Source organism: Salmo trutta, chromosome 36 (assembly GCF_901001165.1).
Source record: "Salmo trutta chromosome 36, fSalTru1.1, whole genome shotgun sequence".
NCBI lineage: Eukaryota > Metazoa > Chordata > Actinopteri > Salmoniformes > Salmonidae > Salmo > Salmo trutta.
In genome coordinates, this window is record NC_042992.1 from 27,946,142 (window position 1) to 27,971,781 (window position 25,640).

At 44.3% G+C, this 25,640-nt stretch overlaps 1 protein-coding gene across 8 annotated transcripts in view; it reads right to left on the reverse strand.

Annotated features, from left to right (window-relative positions):
* Positions 1-246: 246 nt before the first annotated feature.
* LOC115175774 (ras/Rap GTPase-activating protein SynGAP) overlaps positions 247-25,640 on the reverse strand; it is a 110,963-nt gene continuing 85,569 nt past the window's right edge. For 6 of the 8 annotated variants that reach the window (XM_029735259.1, XM_029735260.1, XM_029735266.1 and 3 more), the window contains 9 exons: positions 22,318-22,508; positions 21,817-22,021; positions 20,990-21,607; positions 15,793-16,338; positions 14,985-15,152; positions 4,720-4,931; positions 4,463-4,490; positions 1,678-1,989; positions 247-1,011 (listed from right to left, as the gene is read on the reverse strand). In XM_029735259.1, the coding sequence (XP_029591119.1) occupies positions 1,687-1,989; positions 4,463-4,490; positions 4,720-4,931; positions 14,985-15,152; positions 15,793-16,338; positions 20,990-21,607; positions 21,817-22,021; positions 22,318-22,508 (2,271 nt within the window). In that variant the 3' untranslated portion in view covers positions 247-1,011; positions 1,678-1,686. Of the gene's footprint in view, positions 1,012-1,677; positions 1,990-4,408; positions 4,491-4,719; positions 4,932-14,984; positions 15,153-15,792; positions 16,339-20,989; positions 21,608-21,816; positions 22,022-22,317; positions 22,509-25,640 lie in introns of all 8 variants that reach the window. The other 2 variants (XM_029735261.1, XM_029735263.1) reach the window with 2 other exon arrangements.

The following is a 25,640-nucleotide window of genomic DNA, read 5'->3' on the forward strand; positions in this document are numbered from 1 at the left end:
GTGTGCAAAGCTATCACCAAGGCAAAGGCTGGCTACTTTGAAGAATCTCAAATCTAAAATATATTTTGATTTGTTTGACACTTTTATGTTTACTACATGATTCCATATGTGTTATTTCATAGTTGTGATGTCTTCACTATTATTCTACAATGTAGAAAATAGTACAAATAAAGAAAAACCCTGGAATGAGTAGGTGTGTCCAAACTTTTGACTGATACTGTAGATAGTCTGAGAACAGGGTCAGTATTGTGCATTATGCTTTAATTTCATTCACCATCTGGAATGAGAGGGTATCAATTTAATAGTAAGAACATATAAAACATTGGAGCCATGGTGGTTGACAGGATAACAGGCCTGCTACACTGGACGCGTTACTTTTACCGGGTATGAGATGCTCCCCTTGTTTTCAATAAAACCTGGGCGTAAGCAGCATGTTTCCACGACAGGCACGCAGGCACTAGCTCTGTTATCAAAAATTCTACCCGCTGGGTTACGCGTTCAGTGTAGCAGGTGTGTCACAGGGGAATTAATTAAGTGAAGTGACTATTTGAGGTGGGGGGGGGGGGTCTTTGGATCCCCCAAAGTCTCTCTTTCTCTTTCTCAGTATTGTGCTTTGTCATACCTATTAAAATTGAAACAACAGGTTCGATATTGCAATGTTTCATCACCCGTGAATGGGTCACTGCAACACGTAGACACTGTAAACAGCACCGCTCATACTGAACTGATTGTCGCCAGGGTCAAGACTTAGAGTGGTATTGCAAAGAGAAAGAGAAAGAGCAAATGCATGAGGGAGTGGAGAAGGTGTGTTAGCATGTAAAGAACCCTCCCCCCTTTGAATTTTCCAAAAGCTCAGCTTGTTGAGGGGGAATCAAGATCTGGAGTAGCCGTGTACTGCAGACCTCTTCTATGTTTCAGCCAATAGGATTAAGCCTGGACCCATTTCAGCTCCGCCCACATTTGATGTGCCAGTCAGGTTCCAGGGTGTCCTCCATAAAACGGTTGGATTGGCTGCAGGAAGGGAGGGAAAGATGAAAATGGTGAAAGGGGAATGGATGAAATAATAACAAGAATCTTTGAGTTATTATAGGCCGCAATTTGTTGGTCAAAATACATTTCAAAATACAGAGTTGAACATTTAGCAACCACACACACACACACACACACACACACACAGAGAGCATGGAAGCCCTAGTTTCATTACAAAAAAGAGGCAAATAAAGAGATACAAATAAGCTTTTCCAATCCACATGTCATTAACTATGATTTACAATTAGTAAATTAGTAAACCTTAAGAACTGATATAAGCCCATTTGATTAAAAACGACATAACCGCCATTATTGGATCACCTGTTAAACATCGGAGTATGGCTCCTTTAGTCTTTAAAACGAATATGTCACTTTATTATTATACCTTTATTCAACAAGGTTTCTTCATTGAGAACCAATTCATATTATTTCAAAGCCCATCTAGTGACTGATGCTGGAAATTAGCGCAAGCTAAAGCAAGACGGTGAAATGCATCTGCCAAATCGATGTGTCAATGTTGTCACTGAATCTGTCCCTATCAAGTAAATTAATGATTATTTAGAAAAAAGGCCAAAAGGAGGAACATAGCCAAGAGGATGTTCTGGGTGTGAAAACTCTTCTCTCAACTTGACTCGTTTTAGTAATCACATTTCGTTATTAGACTGCTCTCCTGCCGGTTAAGCTTGGATCTGATGTTGCTGTTGCCGAGGTCCAAGATGCCGTGCTCCTGGCTGGCGTAGCCATGGTAGTAGTCGAGGGGTAGGCTCGGTTGCCACGGAGCTCCCCGTTGTGGCTGACGTGTAGGCGGGGAGGTGGGACGGGAGGGAGGGCTCCATTCCAAGGGGCGCTGGCACAGGAGACGCCCGAAAAGGAGACCCCGGGCCTGGCAGTGGCCGTCCCTCCCCCCCCTCCGGGGAGACCATGGGGGTCTGCTGAACCCAGAGAGGAAGAGTCCTCTTCCTATCGATAGCAAGATAGAGGGAGGGAGGAGAAAAGGCGGAATGGTGGGTGGGAGGGAGTCAGAAGAGAACGCGTGGGGAGAGAACGTCACACAGGAGGGGATAGAGGAGAACGCGTGGGGAGAGAACGTCACACAGGAGGGGATAGAGGAGGGGGTTAGGGGGGGGAGTTTTGCAGAAAGGGAGAGAAGAAAAATGGGTTATAAAGTAGAGGAATGTGAAGTTCCAACAGAGATGAAATAAAAGAAAGACCCCACAAGAAAGCACAGGACAGAGACCGGGGGGGTGGGGGTTTAGGGTTGAGAAACAGGGTCCTGTTCATTAGGTACCCAATGGAAGAAGACGGACTGATATACCTGGACTTATCCAATAAGAAAAGCTATTTTTCATTTTCCGTTGCAAAACATTTTCTAATGTATGCCCTAATGATCACAACCCAGGTGTAGTCCAACCATTTGTCTGAAGCAATACAGAGGGACTATAGCCTAAGGTGGCAGTAGTGACCTTTCCCTTCATGTAATGGGATTGATAAGTCAGTGTTTGTCATTTCAATTTGAGAAAATGTAGTTGTCAATGGGCTTCATATCAGTGACACCCTAACAGTGTTGGCTGCCTTAATTCACTGCAGACTGTGGCCTCATACACACTGAACAAGTAAAGCTAGAAATGGCCAAGTTACGAAAAGTGTCACGTGGTCCCGGAGTCTGGTTGAGTGGGTAACACTCTCGCCTTTGAATCCATATACGTTCCCCCACGGCGGGGATCCCGGTTCAATCATGAGCCCTTCACATTTGTACTCCCTTTACTCTCCCTGCTTCTGCTCCTATCCTTTCTCAAATAATACAATACAAGTGTCATGATTAACCTCTGTTTGGGATCAGCAAAAACTCATGCTCATGATCAATCAAAACCACTGTTTCAGGCATCTGGCAGATGCCCCAAACTCATCCTCAACACAGGGATGCACAGAAAACTACCATTAGTCATGCACTCTGTAAGACTTAAAAAAGACATGTATGTTCAATTCATTATTTCCTGCAAAGATGTATCAATACATTCTCAGAAAAAAAGATGCTAGTTAGTACCAAATAGGGTTGATCATGTGTTCACCCCACCACCTCAAAAGAACTGATGAACATAAACACAATATGGAAACACAGTTAGAATAAAACAACAAACTAAATCACAGGTACAACGGTATGGGAAATCATGCTACATGGAAACATAACCCACAACCCTCTAACAAGAAGAAAACCCTCTTTGCAACCATTCAGACAGCAAAGAACCCAACCCTAGTTTCTCCCCCAACCCTGTTCACTGTCAGTGTTGATCTGACAAAATCAGTGCAAACCGCAGCTTCTTTCTGATTCACACATTGAGCCTCTCGCTTTTGAAAGATGAAAACATTTCATATGACTAAATACAAGTTAATACAGTTGTACCAGGGTCAGCTACTTAAGGCATTTAGTTTTCAGAAATGTAGAGGGTATATTTCATTAATGGAGTGTTGCATACTTTTACAAATAAACATATAGATGCCAGGGCTCTACATTCCCTGACCATACACACTATACAGTGTGCAAGAAAGACCATGTAGCTGGATCAAGGGAAAGCTAGCCTGGGATCCAAACTGAATATCTCTCGGTTTCAATATTATTTCACTACACTGGTTCAGTCTAGCCATGCTTTCATTGAAACTGGTTGTGTCTACAAATAAGGGGCATTTTGCAAAACAAACTGGTCAGGGATTGGATCACCTTCAACCAATCAAAAGTTGTCCAGTTGATAAAACTCCATGTTCTAGGACTCGAATATGCTGCAATGCATAGCAACACCCCAATACTTACCACACCATTCAACCTTATACTGCCAGTCCACTCCATCATAGATGCCATTTACACCAACTTTGAGTAAGAAATGCCTCAATATGCAGTGGTTGAAACTGTCTTTTGTCAGTGGTGGTAAAAATGAGATAATGTAGAGAGACATTGTGCCCAGACAGACATTCAACAGCTTACATACTGTAGGACGGAATAGACATGGTGCAATATAGTATGTTGTCAAGTAAACAAATTCATCAATGTAAAGTGAACACCGTTTTATTTGTTTCGGCATGGTTTTCTCAAAGGGGAAGCTGGTGTTGAGAAACTTGGTTGGGTCCATGAGTTATCAAGGCCCTTTATGAGGTTAACTATGTCACTGTTTCTTTGCCACAGGTATGTCATATCTGGGTAAGCCCGTCATATCTGGGTAAACACGTTGCAGAGTAGCAGGTTTCCAAATGCCACATGCTACCACTAATAATGTAAAAATGGCACATATGACAGACTAGTGAATCCATATTAAACCATGTCAACGTACACACCATAGACTCATAGAGACTAGAATACACTCTCAGCCATACAGACAAACGGACAGACCTGACAGATCTGCTCTCTGAACATTCTGGGCTTAATTTCAGGAATGGCACTCACTCTCAACTCATCCTCCACAGCCATCAGCCTGGAAAAGAAGGAGACATTTTTTATTTTAGAAAAAGCTACAGAACCACGATTCAGTTTCTTTCTGCCATTTGGCCTCCAAACATTAGCCTTTCTGTTTATGGAAACAGATATGATGTTCGGGGAATTGAAATTCCCACAAAAGTAAATGCATTCAAAGTCAATTCTATCTAGGCAAGTGAGCAAGCAGACATTAACCTTCTGTCTTGTCTTGTTTTGGTTGAGCTCACCTGTTGATAATGCCTTTGATTTGGCTGTCCTTCTCCAGCTGCTGCTGCCTCAGCATGCGCTCGCTGTCGTCCAGCCGGTTCTGGTACTGCGATAAGATCTTGCTGGTCTGCTGCTCCTGTGAAAGCATCCTGCGCTCATACTCCTCCAGCTTTCGATGGGACATTATCAGACGCTCCTTCAGAGAATGGATCTCCTCCTCGTATTCCTTTACCTGGCAGACAGACGGCAGGGGAGGGAGATCAATGCTCTGGAATTCTAGCATGTATTAGGCAGACCCTGGCACAAGTATAACGTGACTAAGGGGGAAGTTGTAATCGACAAGGGGGCAAACCTTTTTGGGGTTCTTGCATTGGAATTCTATTGAATTCTGCTTATATCACGCTACATCACAATAAACACTAAGTTCAAATGCAGAGATTCCGAGATCATTCAGTGCTTTTTAAGTGACAGGCTGGCGCGAAATCTGGCGCCCATTTCCACTGCACTGTATCAGCGTAAAATATGGGACTTCTAACAGTCGTAAGGACAAAGATTCAGCAGGAGGCAGGCGTGTAAAGGTGCAAATGAGTGTTGGATTTATTTACACAGCGCTGGTGTTTCAAAGATGACAGTGGTATATAGAAATACACTGAGTGAACAAAACATGAAGAACACCTTCCTAATACTGAGTTAAAAATCCTTATTTAACCTGTCTCCTCCGCTTCATCTACACTAATTGAAGTGGATTTAACAAGTGCCATCAATAAAGAATCATAGCTTTCACCTGGGTTCACCTTTTCAGTCTATGTCATGTGAAGAGGTGTTCTTAATGTTTTGTACATAATGTTCTGACTTCAAAATGTCAGTTTTCAAAAGAAAAAGCCTCTCTTTAGGCAAAACCAGTCTTAACCAATAAAGCACAGGTAGGGTCTATCAGGCTCAGATACAGCCTCCCCTTGAGTTACCCAAAAGTGAACTAACTACAGGGTTGTCAGGTCAAGCAAACAATTATAGCCCAATGACTGCTCAAAACCTGCCCAAAAGGCCTGAAAACTAGCCCAAATTATTTTATTCACAGCATGAGAGGAGTTGCCATATTTATACAATAGCCCTTTTTCCATAACGTTATCGAGCCAATTAAGAATTAATATTTAACTTGTAACAACGTTAGAAGCAAAATTCGGGGTTCCTCAAAATAATAATTATTGCAAGCTATGACATGACGTAATAAAGCAATTTGAAAACTTGGGAAGAGAAAAGATAATTTGCCCTTATTAATCTCACCAAATCATTTGCAAAAGGGGTATGGTATATGGCCAATATACCACGGCTAAGGGCTGTTCTTAAGCATGACGCAACACAGAGTGCCTGGATACAGCCGTTAGCCCTGGTATGTTGGCCATATACCACAAACCCCGGGATGCCTTATTGCTATTATAAACTGGTTACCAACATAATTAGAACCATACAAAGTACTGTTTTGTCATACCCATGTTATATGGTCTGATTTACATAGTCTTTTAGCCAATCAGCATTCAGTGCTCGAACCAGGTTTATAGTTGTAAATAAATCCCTTTTGCACATGTGCATAACTATAGATAAATCCGACAGGAAAGTTTGAGTGATGAAAGTTGGACAGAGGATCTCGAAATCTGTGAACAAGAAAAACTTAGATGAACATAAAAATGTATATTAGACTATTTTCTAGCATTTTTGCTGTTATTATGTGTGAAATGTTAAGACTTCAAATGGCCCATTTGCGATATTGACTTGTCATTTCAATAGGCATAGGCTACAAACTAGAATCTGGGTTCATGATTGTAATTCAATTTTGCCATGGTTTGCTTAGATAAAGGCAGGTAGCCTATAGCCCCTGATAGGCCTACATCTCATTTCAGATAGTCTACAGTAGCCTAGACAAGATGTAGGCAAGCTGTAAACTGAACAATTTAGCAGTTTGCTTAGTACAAATTAACTGACTCATTTATTTGACATGAATAGCAGGCGATTAAGAGGTAAGAAGTGCTTGTGTTTCCCAATAGCCTGCTGGAATAGGCTACTGAGGATGGGGTCATAATTTCGATCCCAGAACTAAATATTAACAATATGTAATTTATATGAACTGAATATGCTTGTCAACAACAACCAGTGTTTATTTTTTATGATTTGTTTGACCTGTCAGGATTCACCTAGCGGTCATGATTTGGGGCTGTACAAATGTTTGATGTATTAGAATAATTGATTATGCTTATGTTTTATTAATAGAAGGGGAGGGGTTATAAGACCCCTCCCTCCTTACATTTATAGGGTGTTAGATTACGGATTAACAATATATATATATTCACAGTAGAAGTTTAGTATTGTTCTACATTTGTATTTTAGTTCTCTCTCTCTCTTTCTGCCTCATTATAAAGAGGCCCCTCTTAGAAATGTGTGACTTAGACAGAACTCTGCAGGGGAGTGAAGGAGAGAAGACTAGGCAAACATTCCACAATAAATCAACTTTGGGGGGAGGGGACATTTACTGCTAAGTGTTTAGCTAACAATAAAGGCCCTGTTTCTACAGCTTTGTAGGCATGGTTCTGGTCCCAGGAGTAGAGGATGATGACGTAAGCAGTGACATCACCAGGGCGCGACTTAAGGTTTAATAAAACAACTGGAGACCTTTTGTTGGATCCAGAATTTACTCAGCAACATGCGTGCTATGTTCATGTTTGTCAACTTCAGTCTGCAATTGCATTAATAAAGGTTTTTGAAGATATTGTCATAATGCTAATTTCACCAATGAGCCTATGATGATTGACAAGGTGGAAAGGAACGAACCTAACATACCTGTAGCCTAATCTGACTACTAATCTAATATGTTCTAAAAACTGATCGGCAATTGCGATAGAGCTTTGATAATTTCCAATTAATTAACTAAACATGTCCATTAATATTTGCATAATAACACGAGGCTACAACAACAATAAACTGAAGTTATAGTGTAACAGTGTAGGTTCCGTCCCTCTCCTCGCCCCAACCCGGGCTCGAACCAGGGACCCTTGCACACATCAACAACTGACATCCCACGAAGCATCGTTACCCATCGCGCCACAAAAGCCGCGGCTCTTGCAACGCAAGGGGAAACCCTACTTCAAATCTCAGAGCGAGTGACGTCACTGATTGAAACGCTATTAGCGCGCACCACCGCTAACTAACTAGCCATTTCACATCGGTTACAATAGGATATTTATTCAATTGGTTTGCCAGCTCCAGGTAGGCTACACAAGTGGCATACATTGATTTGCAATGACTCCAGTGATATCGTCATTTCAACATATTTATTGTATCAAATGGTAGCTTACAATGGCATATACAATAATAAGATACTTGATGTCTAACAGAGGCAAATGTATTCTTCACATTTAACCTAATATCAGTTTCATTGAGGCCTTTTCCCCAGGGTCTGGTGTGTGTGCTCGCGCACGTTAGGCTACGTTATGTGAGCTAACTTCTAGCTAGCTTGTCGCCCATCTCGCCCCGTTGCAATGGACCGTTTTCTGATCAAGAGAAGAGTGCGGGTAGAAAATGAAAATCCAGACCCAGATCCTGTCTCCGAGGGGGCAAAAGATTAAGAGGGAGATAAGTAAGATGAGTCGTGAGCCAGGACGTGAGGGAGCACCAGAGCAGTTAGACGCTGCTAGCTGCTCCACAGCCACCGTTAGCTGCACTTTTAGCACAGCCACCGCTGCCTCTGTTTTAAGCCAGTCACCTGTTGAAGAACCAAGGCTCCCTCTTCTTCGGCGTTATCCAGCCACAAAAATTAGACAGCAGGATCGCTACTTCAATCGTAGATGGTATGAGGATTACAAATGGATGGAATATTCTATTTCAAAGGACTGTGCTTTCAGCTTTGCATGCCGCCCCTTTCAACCTCCAGGAAACTAAGGTGGCGAGAAGGTGGCATTTACCCACGATGGCTACCAGAACTGGAAGAAGGCGGCAAGTTCATTCAAGACACACAATGCTAGTGTGGAGCATAAATATGCAATGACAGCGTGGAATGAGTGGACTATTCAGGAAGAGTCTGGCTCAACAATATGCAATGCTCTAAGTGATGGACATTCGAAAATAGTCTGAGAGAACAGAGAGTATATGAGAGCAGTTGTGGATTCATTGTTTTACACTGCATATCAGGGACTTTCACAGAGAGGAGATATAGAAAACGACATGGCTGTCAACCAGGGAAACTTCCTTGAACTTTTACAGGTCATAGACAAATTCAACAAAATAGTTGCACAGAAAATCTCAGATAATCCCAGAAATACTAAATACAGGCATCATGATATACAGAATGAAATACTTGGCAAACCCTCGACCCAGCAACCTTGCCTTCCTGTCCATACACACAGAAAGAACCAAGGCCCTGGATGCCCAGAAGATTATTGACTCATTTGCACTGAACCACAACATCGTCCTTTTGTAAAACAACACTTGGTGAGTAACTGAAAGGCCTTTTATTTATTGACAGAGAGCGCCTGTCCGGTGGTGGGAACATGAATCAATCGCGCTGATCTGGATGGAACAAGAAGACGCATGCATATTGTCGGCCAGTCAGCCTACAAGTATTTTTGCAATAGAAATATAAATCGCTAAGATTGTGATGATAGCCAGTTCATTTTACAAGTGTGTGCACAGTTAACAGGCATAGGCTGAATGCATTGCAATTTGTCACAGAATAAGTCGTACGGGAGAGAGAAGGACCAAGGCGCAGCGGAAGTGTGGACACTCATTCTTTTAATTGGTAAAAGGCAAAGCATCCACCAGAAAACAAAACAATAAATGCTACTCACACCATGGACAGTCTCACAGGCTATGCAAACGCAGTGCAAGAACAACCACCCACAACCCCAAAGAAAAACACACACACCTATATAGGACTTCCAATCAAAGGCAACTATACACACCTGCCTTCAATTGGAAGTCCCAATCATCCACACAAACATTCCCAACACAAACATGCCACGTCCTGACCCCAAAACTAAAACACTAGCTCCATCAAGGTGCAGTCCCCGGAATGCACCTACCAACAGAAAAACACCAACAAAAAACCCATAAACAATAACCCCTAAACAATAAGGGAGGGAAGGGAGGGGGGCTGCCGTCACTGACGACACTGTGCTACACCCTCCCTCCCCAACCCACCTATCCTGGAGGTGGCTCAGGTGCAGGCCGTTCCTGGCTGTCGGGGCAGTCTGGCAGCTCGGGACAGTCTGGGCAGTCTGGCAGCTCAGGGCAGTCTGGCAGCTCGGGGCAGTCTGGGCAGTCTGGCAGCTCGGGGCAGTCTGGCAGCTCGGGGCAGTCTGGGCAGTCTGGCAGCTTGGGACAGTCTGGGCAGTCTGGCAGCTCGGGACAGTCTGGGCAGTCTGGCAGCTCGGGCAGTCTGGCAGCTCGGGGCAGTCTGGCAGCTCGGGACAGTCTGGCAGCTCGGGGCAGTCTGGCAGCTCGGGGCAGTCTGGCAGCTCGGGACAGTCTGGGCAGTCTGGCAGCTCGGGACAGTCTGGGCAGTCTGGCAGCTCGGGACAGTCTGGGCAGTCTGGCAGCTCGGGACAGTCTGGGCAGTCTGGCCGCTCCGGCAGTTCAGGGCAGTCTGGCCACTCCGGCAGTTCAGGGCAGTCTGGCCACTCCGGCAGTTCAGGGCAGTCTGGCCACTCCGGCAGTTCAGGGCAGTCTGGCCACTCCGGCAGTTCAGCGCAGTCTGGCCACTCCGGCAGTTCAGCGCAGTCTGGCCACTCCGGCGACTGTTGACTGGCGGGCAGCTCTGGTGACTGTTGACTGGCGGGCAGCTCTGACGACTGTTGACTGGCGGGCAGCTCTGACAACTGTTGACTGGCGGGCAGCTCTGACGACTGTTGACTGGCGGGCAGCTCTGACGACTGTTGACTGGCGGGCAGCTCTGACGACTGTTGACTGGCGGGCAGCTCTGGTGATGGTTGACTGGCGGGCAGCTCTGACGACTGTTGACTAGCGGGCAGCTCTGGTGACTGTTGACTGGCGGGCAGCTCCGACGCCTGTTGACTGGCGGGCAGCTCTGACGACTGTTGACTGGCGGGCAGCTCTGGTGATGGTTGACTGGCGGGCAGGTCTGACGACTGTTGACTGGCGGGCAGCTCTGACGACTGTTGACTGGCGGGCAGCTCTGACGACTGTTGACTGGCGGGCAGCTCTGGCGACTGTTGACTGGCGGGCAGCTCCTGCCCCGTCACACAGCCCTTGTGCCGCCCCTAAAAAATTATTGGGGGTGCCTCTCGGTCTCCCAGTCCTCGCCAGCCTTCTTCCGCTGCTTGGTCCTGTGTAGGTGGGTGGTTCTGTCACAGAATAAGTCGTACGGGAGAGAGAAGGACCAAGGCGCAGCGGAAGTGTGGACACTCATTCTTTTAATTGGTAAAAGGCAAAGCATCCACCAGAAAACAAAACAATAAATGCTACTCACACCATGGACAGTCTCACAGGCTATGCAAACGCAGTGCAAGAACAACCATCCACAACCCCAAAGAAAAACACACACACCTATATAGGACTTCCAATCAAAGGCAACTATACACACCTGCCTTCAATTGGAAGTCCCAATCATCCACACAAACATTCCCAACACAAACATGCCACGTCCTGACCCCAAAACTAAAACACTAGCTCCATCTGCTGGTCAGGACGTGACACAATTCTCATTGTGGCTGCACTTTGGATATTATGAAGTAGTGATAGCCATTTCATCCGAAACAATATTACCAATGCACAGTTGTCTGATTATGCATATGGAATAAATGCACTTATAAATAGTCATGAAAATCGTCTATTTTCTTAGCACCCCAATGTATTGGTCAAGTCCTCCCTTAGCACCCCAATGTATTGGTCAAGTCCTCCCTTAGCACCCCAATGTATTGGTCAAGTCCTCCCTTAGCACCGGGAAAGAAAAAGTCCTGGCACCATGCCTGTGGGCCATTGATAAACATTGATAAACAATTCACACAATGAAACAAAGGATGACCAATAGTTGGTGGGAGTCAGTTAGCAATAGTGGAGAGAGAAGAGCCTCTAGCGCATCTTTGCCACACACCTCTTGCCTTTATTCTGGTCTCAACATTTAAAATTATGCTCGAGACACCTTCCCCACACATACAGTGCCTTCGGAAAGTATTCAGACCCCTTGACATTATCCACATTTTATTACGTTACAGCCATATTCTAAAATATGTATTTTTTTAAACGAGCAATCTACACACAATACCCCATAATGACAAAGTGAACAGGTTTTTTGACATTTTTGCAGATGTATATATATATATAAAAAAAAAAAAAATTCCTTATTTACATAAGTAGTCAGACGTTTGTAATGAGATTCAAAATTGAGCTCAGGTGCATCCTGTTTCCATTGATCATCCTTGAGATGTTTCTACAACTTGATTGGAGTCCACCTGTGGTAAATTCATTATATTGGACACGACTTGGAAAAACACACCTGTCTGTAGAAGGTCCCACAGCTGTCAGAGCAAAAACCAAGCAATGAGGTCAAAGGAATTGTCCGTAGTGCTCAGAGACAGGATTGTGTTGAGGCACAGATCTGGGGAAGGGTACCAAAACATTTCTGCAGCATTGAAGGTCCCCAAGAACACAGTGGCCTCCATAATTCTTAAATGGAAGATGTTTGGAAACACAAAGACTCTTCCTAGAGCTGGCCGCCTGGCCAAACTGAGTAATCATGGGAGAAGGGCCTTGGTCAGGAAGGTGACCAAGAACATGATGGTCACTCTGACAGAGCTCTAGAGTTCCTTTGTGGAGATGGGAGAACCTTCCAGAAGGACAACCATCTCTGGAGCACACCACCAATCAGGCCTTTATGGTAGATTGGCCAGACGGAAGCCACTCCTCAGTAAAAGGTACACGACAGCCCGCTTGGAGTTTGCCAAAAGGCACCTAAAGGACTCTCAAACCATGAGAAACAAGAATCTCTGGTCTGATGAAATCAAGAGTGAACTCTTTAGCCTGAATGCCAAGCTTCACGTTTGGAGGAAACCTGGCACCATCCCTACGGTGAAACATGGTGGTAGCCGCATCATGCTGTGGGGATGTTTTTCAGCGGCAGGGACTGTGAGACTAGTCAGGATCGAGGGACTAATGAACGCATCAAAGTACAGAGAGATCCTTGATGAAAACCTGCTCCAGAGCACTCAGGATGTCAGACTGGAGCGAAGGTTCACCTTCCAACAGGACAATGACCCTAAGCACACAGTCAAGACAATGCAGGAGTGGCTATGGGACAAGTCTCTGAATGTCCTTGAGTGGGCTAGCCAGAGCCCAGACTTGAACCAGATCGAACATTTCTGGAGACCTGAAAATAGCTGTGCAGCAACGCTTCCCATCCAACCTGACAGCGCTTGAGAGGGTCTGCAGAGAAGAATGGGAGAAACTCCCCAAATACAGCTGTGCCAAGCTTGTAGCGTTATTCCCAAGAAGACTCGAGGCTGTAATCGCTGCCAAAGGTGCTTCAACAAAGTACAGAGTAAAGGGTCTGAATACTTATGCAAATGTAACTTCAGGTTTTTTTTTATAAATTACCAAAACTGTTTTTTAAAAACGTTTTTTTGCTTCATCATAATGGGATAGTGTGTAGATTGATGAGGGAATAAAAAAAAAAAATACTTTTTTTAGAATAAGGCTGTAACGTAACATCATGTGGAAAAAGTCAGTAACCTCATAAACATTGTCAGGATGTAGCAGTGGTCACTTTTCCATATTTACCAACATGGTATGTCCATTTGGTGAATGTAGATTGGCGGAGCAAATAAAGGAACATCATAGCAGTTGCTCGGAGGCAGATGAACACTTTGCCCAGGCCCTAAATACTGTCCTCTAACCTTTTGGCGATGCGGGGGCACAAACTTACCCGCATTGGCCTTTGTTGAAGTAGGTAAGGGAGCATTCTCTCCCGAACGATGCACAGTAGACACTGGGGTTATCTCCAGACACCCCAGCAGTGAAATAACTTCAGTGACACACCGAGGAACATTTTGTGGTGCAGTCATTTTCTCTCCAAGCCCGGGGAAAGGGTCAGACCACACCCTCTCCTCTCCAGGCTCCTGAGAGAGCTTGGTCATAATCAATTCAGTGTCAGTCAGTGTCGGGATGAAAACCTCACACACCCCATCATAGGGCAGACACTCGTGCAGAGCACCCTCCATAGGAACAGCAGAAGAGCAAGGAGACAGCTTGGCCTCCAACACGGCATCCTCACCATGGCCTAACTGGTAAACTTGACCCCGCACTTATAAATCAAATAGAATATTACAGGCAGAGGCGTATTATGTTATTCACTGAGCCTACCACAGAGATGAGAAACGTTTTTTCCTGCTTTTTATGGAAACCCAAAGGAGTCACACCTAACCGCCCCAGTTGCTTTCCATAGCCCCCTTACACACACCGTGGTGCACTCTGTCCATTGTGCTGAAAGCGCAGCGTAGAAAACGATTATTTTTTTAGCCAACCTGTCACTCAATCATTTGAACTTTTTTGCTATTTTTATATAGGGATATAAAACTAATGCTGAGGGGGTACACGTTTGAACTGAGGGGGTAAGCCCCCTTTAGCCCCCTTGTGGAGCCGGGTACAGTATTAGGTGTTTCAGAGCTCCTACAATACACTTTATTCCCCAACTGTAGCACCGTAGTCCCCACTTTCACACGGTGTGAAAAGTATGAACCATCTGTTAGGTGAGGAATTACATTAATTAAAGGGGATGCCTGGTGAGTTGCACAACTGAATGCATTCAACTGAAATGTGTCTTCCACATTTAACCCAACCCTCTAAATGAGAGAGCAAGGCAGTTAACCCCCAACAACTGTGCCAATAGCATCGATTAAGACAGCCCCCCGCAGTTGGTGGGGGTTAACTGCCTTGCTCAAGGGCAGAACAGCAGCTCTTTCCACCTTGCAGATTCAAACCAGTGACCTTTCGGTTACTGGCCCAACACTCTTAACCGCTAGGCTACCTGCATTCCTTTCTTCAAGGAACATTTAATTCAAGGAACAGTCTAGCAATATTTTCAGGTCCCAATCCTGCAACATGAAATTATGACATAGAGTGAAAGTTTTCCTTTGACCTTGTCATAAAATTCTTGGAACATAATGCTGGGGGTCAAATGTTACCCTACAACCAAATGAAAATCAGATAAAGACATTCCCTTATAATCTAGGAACCTTATTTTATTTACCAGAGAGGCTCTCATCCCCCCCAAAAATGGGCTCACCCTATCCATGCGAGACTCGTCCATGCTCTTGGAGTACTCCTTCAGCTTGAGGTCCTCAAGGTTCGATGAGCTACGCAATATTTCGATGTCGGCAGAGAGGTGTGGCATGTTGGACACCCAGGCCACAGTGCGCTCGTTGGGTGTCAGGGTGGAGGGGGACTGAGAAACCTGAAAGCAAAGAGGCAAGATGATACAGGAAGAGGCTCAGTAATCACATTATTATGCTATCAACATTATTAAGACTAAAAGGTTCTCCTATCTCAGAAAGTATTTAGGAAAGCTTGTGATGTGTTCTAACCTGTTAAGAGTTGACGGCAGATAGATTAAATTACTAGATAAAACAGCAACACTTTTCTGTGCTTTTTAGGTGGCTATCCATCTTCAAGATGTATCTCTTTGGACTTGCCTTTGGACAAGTCCTTAGATTTTGACAATATACAATAATGTTCAAACAATAGCCTTCATTACATAATCAGATTGTATTTGATGTTACATTTACATTACATTACATAATTTTACATAATGTGCATCGTGTAGAGAACTGGGACCAAATATAGATTTGGTTAAAATCTAACACAAATTACATGTTCATGACACTGAAGATGTGACAAAGGCTAAGCTTCCTCAGTGACCCCTCCCTTCTGATGAATAAATGTAGCCAAGGTGGTTTGTGACGTGTAACCTTGGCTGAGACCTCTAGACTCATTTTAGCTCCCAGAGCTAATGCCAAGGCTTTAGCTCTGTGGACTAACACGGTCTCAAGTCCTAGGTGTCCCAACACAGAGCCCATGGTGTTCCAGCAATATACCTGTTTATTGACTGTGGGCTTGAGCAGGTGCTGCTGCGGAGGCTGCTGTTGCTGTTGCTGTTGCTGCTGCTGCTGGGACTGCTGCTGAGGTTGCTTGGTGCTCTTAGTCGGGGTGTCTGTGGTCTGAGGCTGCTTGGTGCTCTTAGTCGGGGTGTCTGTGGTCTCTCCGTTGCCCTCTTGTGGTGCCCCCTGGCCGTCCCTGGCAGAGCTCGACTGGCGCGGGAGACCAGGGGCTGGGCTGTCAGACTGTTTTACGGACAACTGCTGCTGCTGTTGTTGCTGTGGCGAGGGCTGCCTGCCGCCAAAGCTGGAATCGGGAGACTGGAGAAGGAGGTTCCTGCTCTGGGGGCGGGCCTTGGGAGGGGTGGAGGTGGCCCCGGGGCTGATGGACAGCTGGGATTTGAGGCGCTGTGGGGGAGGCGGTGCTATGGAGCCATGACGGACAGGGTGCACAGTGGAAGGGGGAGTGGCCATGGAGGTGGGAGTGCCCATGCCTGTCGCCGTCTGAGGGGTCATGCCCATAAGAATTTGCTGCTGGAGATTCTCCTGAGAGAGAGAGGGTGGGCGGAAAAAGGAAGAGAGGGAGACAGAGGAAGGGAGGGCAGGAAATATTTATAAAAAGAAGATACGGTATTTGAGATCAAATACTATAGGAGAGGGAGAGTGAGGGAGAGTGTAAGAGGAGAAATGAGGAAGGAGATGAGGAATGGTTGTGAAGTCAATTTAATTGGACAATCCCTCTTTTGTTCATGCCTGTCTAACTTGTTTTTCAAGCATCTTCTCATACAAACAATTAGGGATGCACGATATATCGGTGAACATAACGGAATCGGCCGATATTAGCTAAAAATGCCAACATCGGTATCGGCCCGATGTCTAGTTTAACGCCGATTTTAAAAACCGATGTCAAAGCTACCGTGCATACCTATATAACGTAGGTACATGACGTAATGTCGCCACGTAAAATTTTGCGCCACACATGCAACACAGCATTCCTAACCTAGCCCACAATGTCTGCTGTGTGGATCGAGCAGTCATTTGAAAGAGTAAGAACATTTCAGCGAGACAACTCAAAGGTAAAATCCATTAACACCAAGATAATGGAATTCATTGCCCTTGACAATCATCCGTTCTCTGTCGTGGGTGATGTTGGCTTTTGCCATATGGTCGCTCACCGGTACACACGACCAATTGCGCTATTTTTCAGATGTTGGCCTACCAGAGTTACACAGTAATAGCATCATTGCTATTAGCTTCACGACATACACACTATGGAACGCTGCTTGGGTCTTGGCGTGTCAGAAAAGATAGAGTAGCACTGTCAAAACTGTACAAAAAAGTCTTCAAACAAGCAAACACCGGCCACAAACGATGTGTTTTCAAAACCACGTTGATAATAAAGCATAAGTTGTTCCACCGCGACTTCTGGGGTAGCTAGCTTTAGCTTGGTACCTAGCTAACACCAAAACAACCAGCCTGAAAACAATGACCAGTAGAAACTGCAGTAATTTTCATTATTCTTATTAATGATTTAGGAATCCTTGTGAGTAAGTATTAGCTAGGTTGCCACTTGATGTTTGCCTATTGAAATTGAACTTCAGTTCATGAAAATAGATAGCTAGCCAGCTACTTAACCCTGTTGCCCAAAGCCAACATTATAAGCAGCCAGCTAGCTTCATCTGGCTAGTTTGGCTCAAATGGACCGGGTTATGTGTTGTGAAGCTAGCCACAATAAGGATTAGGCACAATAGTGGATTTTGCGGTTGGCCTTCAAAATATAATGTAATTGACAGTGAAGTAAATTAATACAAATAGTAGAATAATGCCGTACATTTATTTTGAAGGCTAACCGCAAAGTCCACTATTGTGGTTAATTCTTATTGTGGCTAGCTTCACATAGATGGGTCCGACCACCATTAATCAAATAAGAACTGTCTTATAAATTAGGGTTATTTTAGATGATGTCACCTAGCTATGTCATCCCTAAATCTTCCTCAGATTATTACCAATCCCACAAGGTATAACTCCAAACACCCAGGAAAGGCTACTCTTCTTGATGTTATCCTCGCAAATGACCTTAGTGATCACTGTTTTACAGCCTGTGTTTGTAATGGCTGCTCAGTGAAACAACCTGTCCTGATTTGTCATAGACGATTGCTAAAAAACATTAATGAGCAAGCCTTCCTTCATGAACTGGCCTCTGTAAACTGGTATAGAATCAGCTTGATCCCCTCTGTCGAAGACACTTGGACCTTCTTTTTTGATATTTTCAGTGGTATTGTTAACAAACACGCCCCCATAAAGAAAATGAGAATTAAAACCAGGTTCAGCCCCTGGTTCGACCGTGATCAAGCAGAGTTACTCCACCTCAAGAATTGCATTTGGCAAAATGCTCGACACATGCATACTCAGGCTGACTGGCTCTCGTTCAGGCAAATGAAAAATAAGTGCACTCAGGCTATCCGGAAGGCCAAAGTTAGTTACTTTAAGGAGCAGTTCTCTCTCTGTGGTTCTAACCCCAAGAAGTTCTGGAAAACCACTCAGGTTATGGATGTGTCACTGAAACATTAAAGGTCCTCAATGATGTCACCATTGCCCTTGATTCTAAGCAATGTTGTGCTGCTATTTTTACTGACTTGGCCAAAGCTTTTGATACAGTAGACCATTCCATTCTTGTGGGCCGGCTAAGGAGTATTGGTGTCTCTGAGGGTGTCTTTGGCCTGGTTTGCTAACTACCTCTCTCAAATAGTGCAGTGTATAAAGTCAGAAAATCTGCTGTCTCAGCCACTGCCTGTCACCAAGGGAGTACCCCTAGGCCCCACACTCTTCTCAATTTACATCAACATCATAGCTCAGGCAGTAGGAAGCTCTCTCATCCATTTATATGCAGATGATACAGTCTTATTTTCAGCTGGCCCCTCCCCGGATTTTGTGTTAAATGCTCCACAACAAAGCTTTCTTAGTGCCCAACAAGCTTTCTCTATCCTTAACCTTGTTCTGAACACCTCCAAAACAAAGGTAATGTGGTTTGTTAAGAAGAATGCCCCTCTCCCCACAGGTGTGTATACTACCTCAGGCTTTAGAGCTCGAGGTAATCACCTCATACAAGTACTTGGGAGTATGGCTAGACAGTACACTGTCCTTCTCTCAGCACATATCAAAGCTGCAGGCTAAAGTTAAATCTAGACTTGGTTTCCTCTATCGTAATTGCTCCTCTTTCACCCCAGCTGCCAAACTAACCCTGATTCAGATGAGCATCCTACCCATGCTAGATTACGGAGACAAAATGTATAGATCAGCAGGTAAGGGTGCTCTTAAGCGGCTAGATGTTCTTTACCATTCGGCCATCAGATTTGCCACCAATGCTCCTTATAGGACACATCACTGCACTCTATACTCCTCTGTAAACTGGTCATCTCTGTATACCCATCGCAATTCCACTGGTTGATGCTTATTTATAAAACCCTCTTAGGCCTCACTCCCCCCTATTTGAGATATCTACTGCAACCTTCATCCTCCACATACAACACTCGTTCTGCCAGTCATATTCTGTTAAAGGTCCCCAAAGCACACACATCCCTGGGTCGCTCGTCTTTTCAGTTAGCTGCAGCTAGCAACTGGAACGAGCTGCAACAAACACTCAAACTGGCCAGTTTTATGTCAATCTCTTCATTCAAAGACTCAATCATGGACACTCTTACTGACAGTTGTGGCTGCTTTGCGTGATGTATTGTTGTCTCTACCTTCTTGCCCTTTGTGCTGTTCTCTGTGCCCAATAATTTTTGTACCATGTTTTGTGCTAATACCATGTTGTTTTGCTATTGTGTTGTTGTCATGTTGTGTTGCTACCATACTGTGTTGTCATGTGTTGCTGCCTTGCTATGTTGTTGTCTTAGATCTCTCTTTATGTAGTGTTGTGCTGTCTCTCTTGTCGTGATGTGTGTTTTGTCCTATATTTATATGTTATTTATTTTTAAACCCAGCCCCCGTCCCTGCAGGAGGTCTTTTGCCTTTTGGTAGGCTGTCATTGTAAATAAGAATTTGTTCTTAACTGACTTGCCTAGTTAAATAAAGGTTACACACACACACACACCACACTGACCAAAAAGTTATTTTGTTGGCATTTACATCCATTACCAGTAAAACATAATTAAAACCTATTTCTTTCACTTACTTGCTGTGTTGTTTCATTGTTCATTTGTTCAGTCGTTTCATTCTCAACCAGGATTTCTATGGAATGCCGTTTGGGTCTTTGCATGTCAAATAACACTATTTGATGTGTCAAATAAGCTTGTTGACCAATCAGGACCTGAATATGAATGCAGGTTCATACATTTTTTACGTAATTATTACACATTGATTACACTATCACTTGTATTTCATATGTCACAACGATTCATCGATACGTATGCTATGATGCTGGTAAAGTTGTCTCGCGCACCTACACTGCTGGTCATAAAAAAGCTAGCTAGCTCATGGATGCAAATAATGGACTTCCCCAAAAACATAGCAAAACGACATCTGTTTCAGTAATTTCGTTTTTTATTTTACCTTTATTTAACTAGGCAATCCAGTTAAGAACAAATTCTTATTTACAATGCTGGCCCGGACAACGCTGGGCCAATTGTGCACCGCCCTATGGGACTCCCAATCACGGCCGGATGTGATACAGCCTGGATTCGAACCAGGGACTGTAGTGGCGCCTCTTGCACTGAGATGCAGTGCCTTAGACCACTGCTTCCATGTGTGTGTTAACTATTTACCTGTACTAGAATGCTTAAAAGGCCGCTAAAATTTTAAATATCGCTTATCGGTATCAGGGTTTTTATTTTGGCAAGGAAAATATCGGATATCAGTATCGGCCAAAAAATTTCATATTGGTGCATCACTACAAACAATAGGCTGATACATTTCACTATCAATGCCTCTAAAAAGTGACTACTGGGTGACTTCATTCTTATACATTTATTTAGAAATTCTATGAAATATCAATGTAAATCCATGATTGGGTTTATCACTGCAACAGACTGATTGCCAAATGTAATGTCTACATAAGATGTTACATACATTGTGTGGCGTATGTTTAGTATGAAGAGATGTATTCTTGTTATCGTGCACTGACAGTGTCATCTGAAATGCTGCTACCGGAAACGAATGAAGTTATATTTAAATTAAATGATTTTCCTGGAATACAGACCTGCACTTGCAGCGAAAGCTGGCGCCGGGCGTATTCAGCGTTCTGGTTCTGCCGCGTGTAGTCGTCACTGTAGCTGTGCGAGTGGACAATACTGGGCTGCACCAGACTGCTCTGTGGCCGCAGGGCCGACAGATCCTCGCTGCGCGAGAAGCCGCCGTGGCCGAAAGCCCGCATGTAGCCCTGTTGGTGGTGGGCATTGTCAAGCTCTGGGGCCAGCAGGAGCGGAGGGGGAGGCGGCTGGGCTTGAGGACGACTGTGAGGCTGACCCCGAGGGCCGTCGGCAGCCAGATGGAAGAGGGGGTTCTGGAAGGAGAGGGGGAAGTGCATGGCAGCCGCCGCATGCTGCTGTTGCTGGGAGAGAGAGTCGGTGGGACCCCCCATTTGGTGGAGGGGTCCCCCCATCTGGCTCAGCCTCAAACCAGAGCCCCCCGAGCCACCGGTGGACATGTGGCCTCCCATGCGAAGCGGGCCTCCCAGGTTCCCGAAACTGTGGCCCAGGCCTGCAATGGAGGCCTGGGAGGAGTTGAGCATATCACCCACCGAATGGAGGTTGGAGATGCTGTTCATGCGTGAGTCCTGCAGGTCCATCATGGACACGCTTTTGTTCACACTGAGGACCTAAGAGAGAAAACATAACCTGTCAACTGGAATAACCTATTATCCCTTATGACCCAAAAATGTTCACTATTTAGTGATTGGGATAATTCATAACTAAATTGTGAGGTATATTAGGAGTTGTAATATACTGTATGTGTCCAACTCAATGTTGTTGGTAGTCAATTCATTAATGGCTGCTAGTGGCAATAAATCATTGCATTGGAGTTTACCTTTGGGTCTGGCTCAGTGATGTCAGAACTGCTGGTGCAGTATGCAGGGCTGGACCGAGCCAAAGGGGGACGGGTCACGTAGAAAACGTCCTTTGAACCGCGGGGGTCTCGTTCCGCAAAGCTTCCCATGCTGACGTGAGACGAGAGGACCCCACCCCCAGATAATCCCGAGGTTGGGGAGGGGAGACGGGAGATGTCTATTGAGCTGGAGGAGGATCATCACCATTATCTATCATTATTACCATTGTCAGGGGCTGTATTTGAAAGCTATAGTGTATATTTTAGGCTCACACCTCACTCCTCTTTGCGTCAACATTGTTTGTTTACAAAGACTCAAATGACAACAATGAAATTGTACAATAATAGCTGTTGGATTATGATAAGGGTGAAACAGTACTAAATGAATGAAGCATTCATAATTTACATTCTTCAATAATCAATACGTATCAATTGAAATGGCCAATCTTACACAGATTGTGCCTTTAAGCTTGGAGCAGTTACCTGTTGAGATCCCGCATCATGAGGCTCTGGAAATCAGATGATACCATGCGATTGAAGGAAGGCCGTGTGATGAGCCTGTCCTGCTGTCTGTCTGGCTGGTGGCTGGCCTGCCGGTGGAGCTGGGGGTTCCTCAAGGCTACACTGATGTCATTCAGCAGACGTGGCAAGGGGCCAAGCTTCAGAATAGCATCCTGGGAGACAAAGTACAATGAAAAGATTGGACAGTTTATCCCCAATTGTGTCCTTTCTCGCGAAGGGTGCACTCATTCACTTCCATTCGTGTATTTAAAAGGAAAATAGGGTTATAAGAAATGTGGTGGAACCTCTATCTAGCGCAGGGCTATTCATTTCCGGTCTTGGAGGGCCAAAACACCTGCTTTTCATCCTTTCCTTCTAATTGGGGACTGATTCAGACTTGGGACACCAGGTAGGTGCAATTAACTACCAGCCCTCCAGAACCCTGATCTAGCCCATGCCTCCACCAATTTCAATGCTTATAAATGATTGGGGAGGAGTGCATACATGCAAATCTCTGGAGAAAGAACAGAGAATTGGGATACAGGGGTCATGGAGAGACTGGCTACATTTCAATAGTCTAGAGTGGCTTCTTTTCCTCTCATTCATCTACACTGAGGTGAAGGAACTGAGCAGGCAAAAGCAGATGTCAACCATATTGCTATCACCTGTTTTGTGTTCTCAGACAATTAAAAGTGATTTCCCCTTCCCCTCGTTCACACCCCTTTCAGTTTCACTTATATTATACTTAGGTAAAGTCCCCCCTTATCTCCGCTCACTGGTCACCATAGCAGCACCCACCTGTAGCACGCGCTCCAGCAGGTATATCTCTCTGGTCACCCCTAAAGCCAACTCCTCCTTTGGTCATCTCTCCTTCCAGTTCTCAGCTGCCAATGATTGGAACGAACTACAAAAATCTCTAAAACTGGAAACACTTATCTCCCTCACTAGCTTTAAGCACCAGCTGTCAGAGCAGCTCACAGATCTCTGCACCTGTACATAGCCCATCTATAATTGAGTCCAAACTACTACCTTTTCCCCTACTGTATTTATTTATTTTATTTATTTTGCTCCTTTGCACTATATTATTTATATTTTAACTTTTAACTTTCTTCAAACTACAAATCTACCATTCCAGTGTTTTTTCTTGCCATACTTTATTTACTTTGCCACCATGGCATTTTTTTGCCTTTACCTCCATTATCTCACATCATTTGCTCACATTGTATATAGTCTTATTTTTTTCTACTGCATCATTGATTGTATGTTGTTTTACTCCATGTGTAACTCTGTGTTTTTGTATGTTGTCGAACTGCTTTGCTTTATCTTGGCCAGGTCGCAATTGTAAATGAGAACTTGTTCTCAACTTGCCTACCTGGTTAAATAAAGGTGAAATAAAAAATAAAAAAAATACTTACCAGTGCTCCACATCATTTGCATTCTCTCTCTAAAATGGATTCTACCATTTTAAAGTGAACAGAGAGGAGGGAGCCAAAATATAAATGGAATTCAGCCAAGTGAACAGCAGTAGTGGAGAGAGTGAAAATACAAATGGATTTCAGCCAAGAGGTGGTGAGAGAAGAGGCGTAAAGGGGTGGCGGAGGGAAACCAGTAGCAGGAGGTATATCAGCAGAAGAAAAGCGTATTATATCTGTAGTACAGCCACTTGATATTTATTTTTATACTTCAAAGATGCAAAAATAGCAGAAAATAGCTAAAAACATGTTTTTTTAATGATAAAAGGCATGCCTTATGCCTTGCTGCTGCCATGCTCCTCCTCATGCTGCCAGTGTAGTGGGCAGCATTGACAACAGCAGGAGTGTAATTAGTCGTGGCTCAAGCCGTGACATTTTTGGGGCCAGGTGTAGCATTGCTGTTACCTTGATCAGCTGGAGATGGGAAAATATTCAGCAACTCTTGGAGGACAATGGAATTTGTCCTAAAAAATGTTTTGTTATTATCAAAACCAATGCACTTAGGATGCAATATCCCAAGGAAGGGTACAGTATATACCAAAACATGTTGTTTTTAAAAATAAATAAGTATTTTTAAGTTAACTTCCTGTGTCCTAATTTTCCTTTTGCTCTTTGGTTCATGTGCGTTTTTTGAAAAGTGATGGAGCGACAGTATTTTCTTTATGTAATGGCATGGGTGATGACTAGAGATGCAACGGTACACAGTATGTTATCGAACCATTCGGTACGCCCCGCGGAATTATGGTATGCCTGTCCTTTTCCTATAATTTCCAAAACTTGCTTATTGTACTGCAGACTACACGGACGTTGTACATTCAGATACACAGAACCAGACGTGCAGGTTGTGGCTGTTAGGGGGCTCCTGAGGGCTGACAAACTACTCCACAGCAATGCCTCAAAATGTAGTGACTGCAACCCCTTCCCCCTTAACCTCTTTGGGCTAGGGGGCAGTATTTTCACATCCGGATGAAAAGCGTGCCCAGAGTAAACTGCTTGCCACTCAGGCCCAGAAGCAAGGATATGCATATTATTAGTAGACTTGGATAGAAAACACTCTGACGTTTCCAAAACTGTTTGAATGATGTCTGTGAGTATAACAGAACTCACATGGCAGGCAAAAACCTGAGAAAAATCCAACCAGGAAATGGGAAATCTGAGGTTTGTAGTTTTTCAAGTGATTGCCTATCCAATATCCAGTGTAAATGGGGTCAGATTGCACTTCCTAAGGCTTCCACTAGATGTCAACAGTGTTTCAGGCTTCTATTGTGAAAGGGGAGAGAATAAGACCACTCACAGTAAGTGGCTCAGCTGAAAGCCATGAGTTGTTTATCGTGCGCGGCCGTGAGCGTGAGCTCCGTTCCCTTTCCTTTCTAATGACAACGGAATTGTCCGGTTGGAATATTATTGAAGATTTATGATAAAAACATCCTAAAGATTGATTATATACATCGTTTGACATGTTTCTACAAACTTTAATGGAACTTTTTTGACTTTTCGTCTGGACTTAGTGCCCGCACTTTGTGCATTTGGATTTGTGAACTAAACGCGCAAACAAAAAGGAGGTATTTGGACATAAAGATGAACTTTATCGAACAAAATAAACATTTATTGTGGAACTGGGATTCCTGGGAGTGCATTCCGATGAAGATAATCAAAGGTAAGTGAATATTTATAACGCTATTTCTGACTTTTGTTGACTCCACAACATGGCGGGTATCTGTATGGCTTGTTTTGGTGGCTGAGCACTGTACTCAGATTATCGCATGGTGTGCTTTCGCCGTAAAGCTTTTTTTAAATCTGACACAGCGGTTGCATTAAGGAGAAGTTTATTTT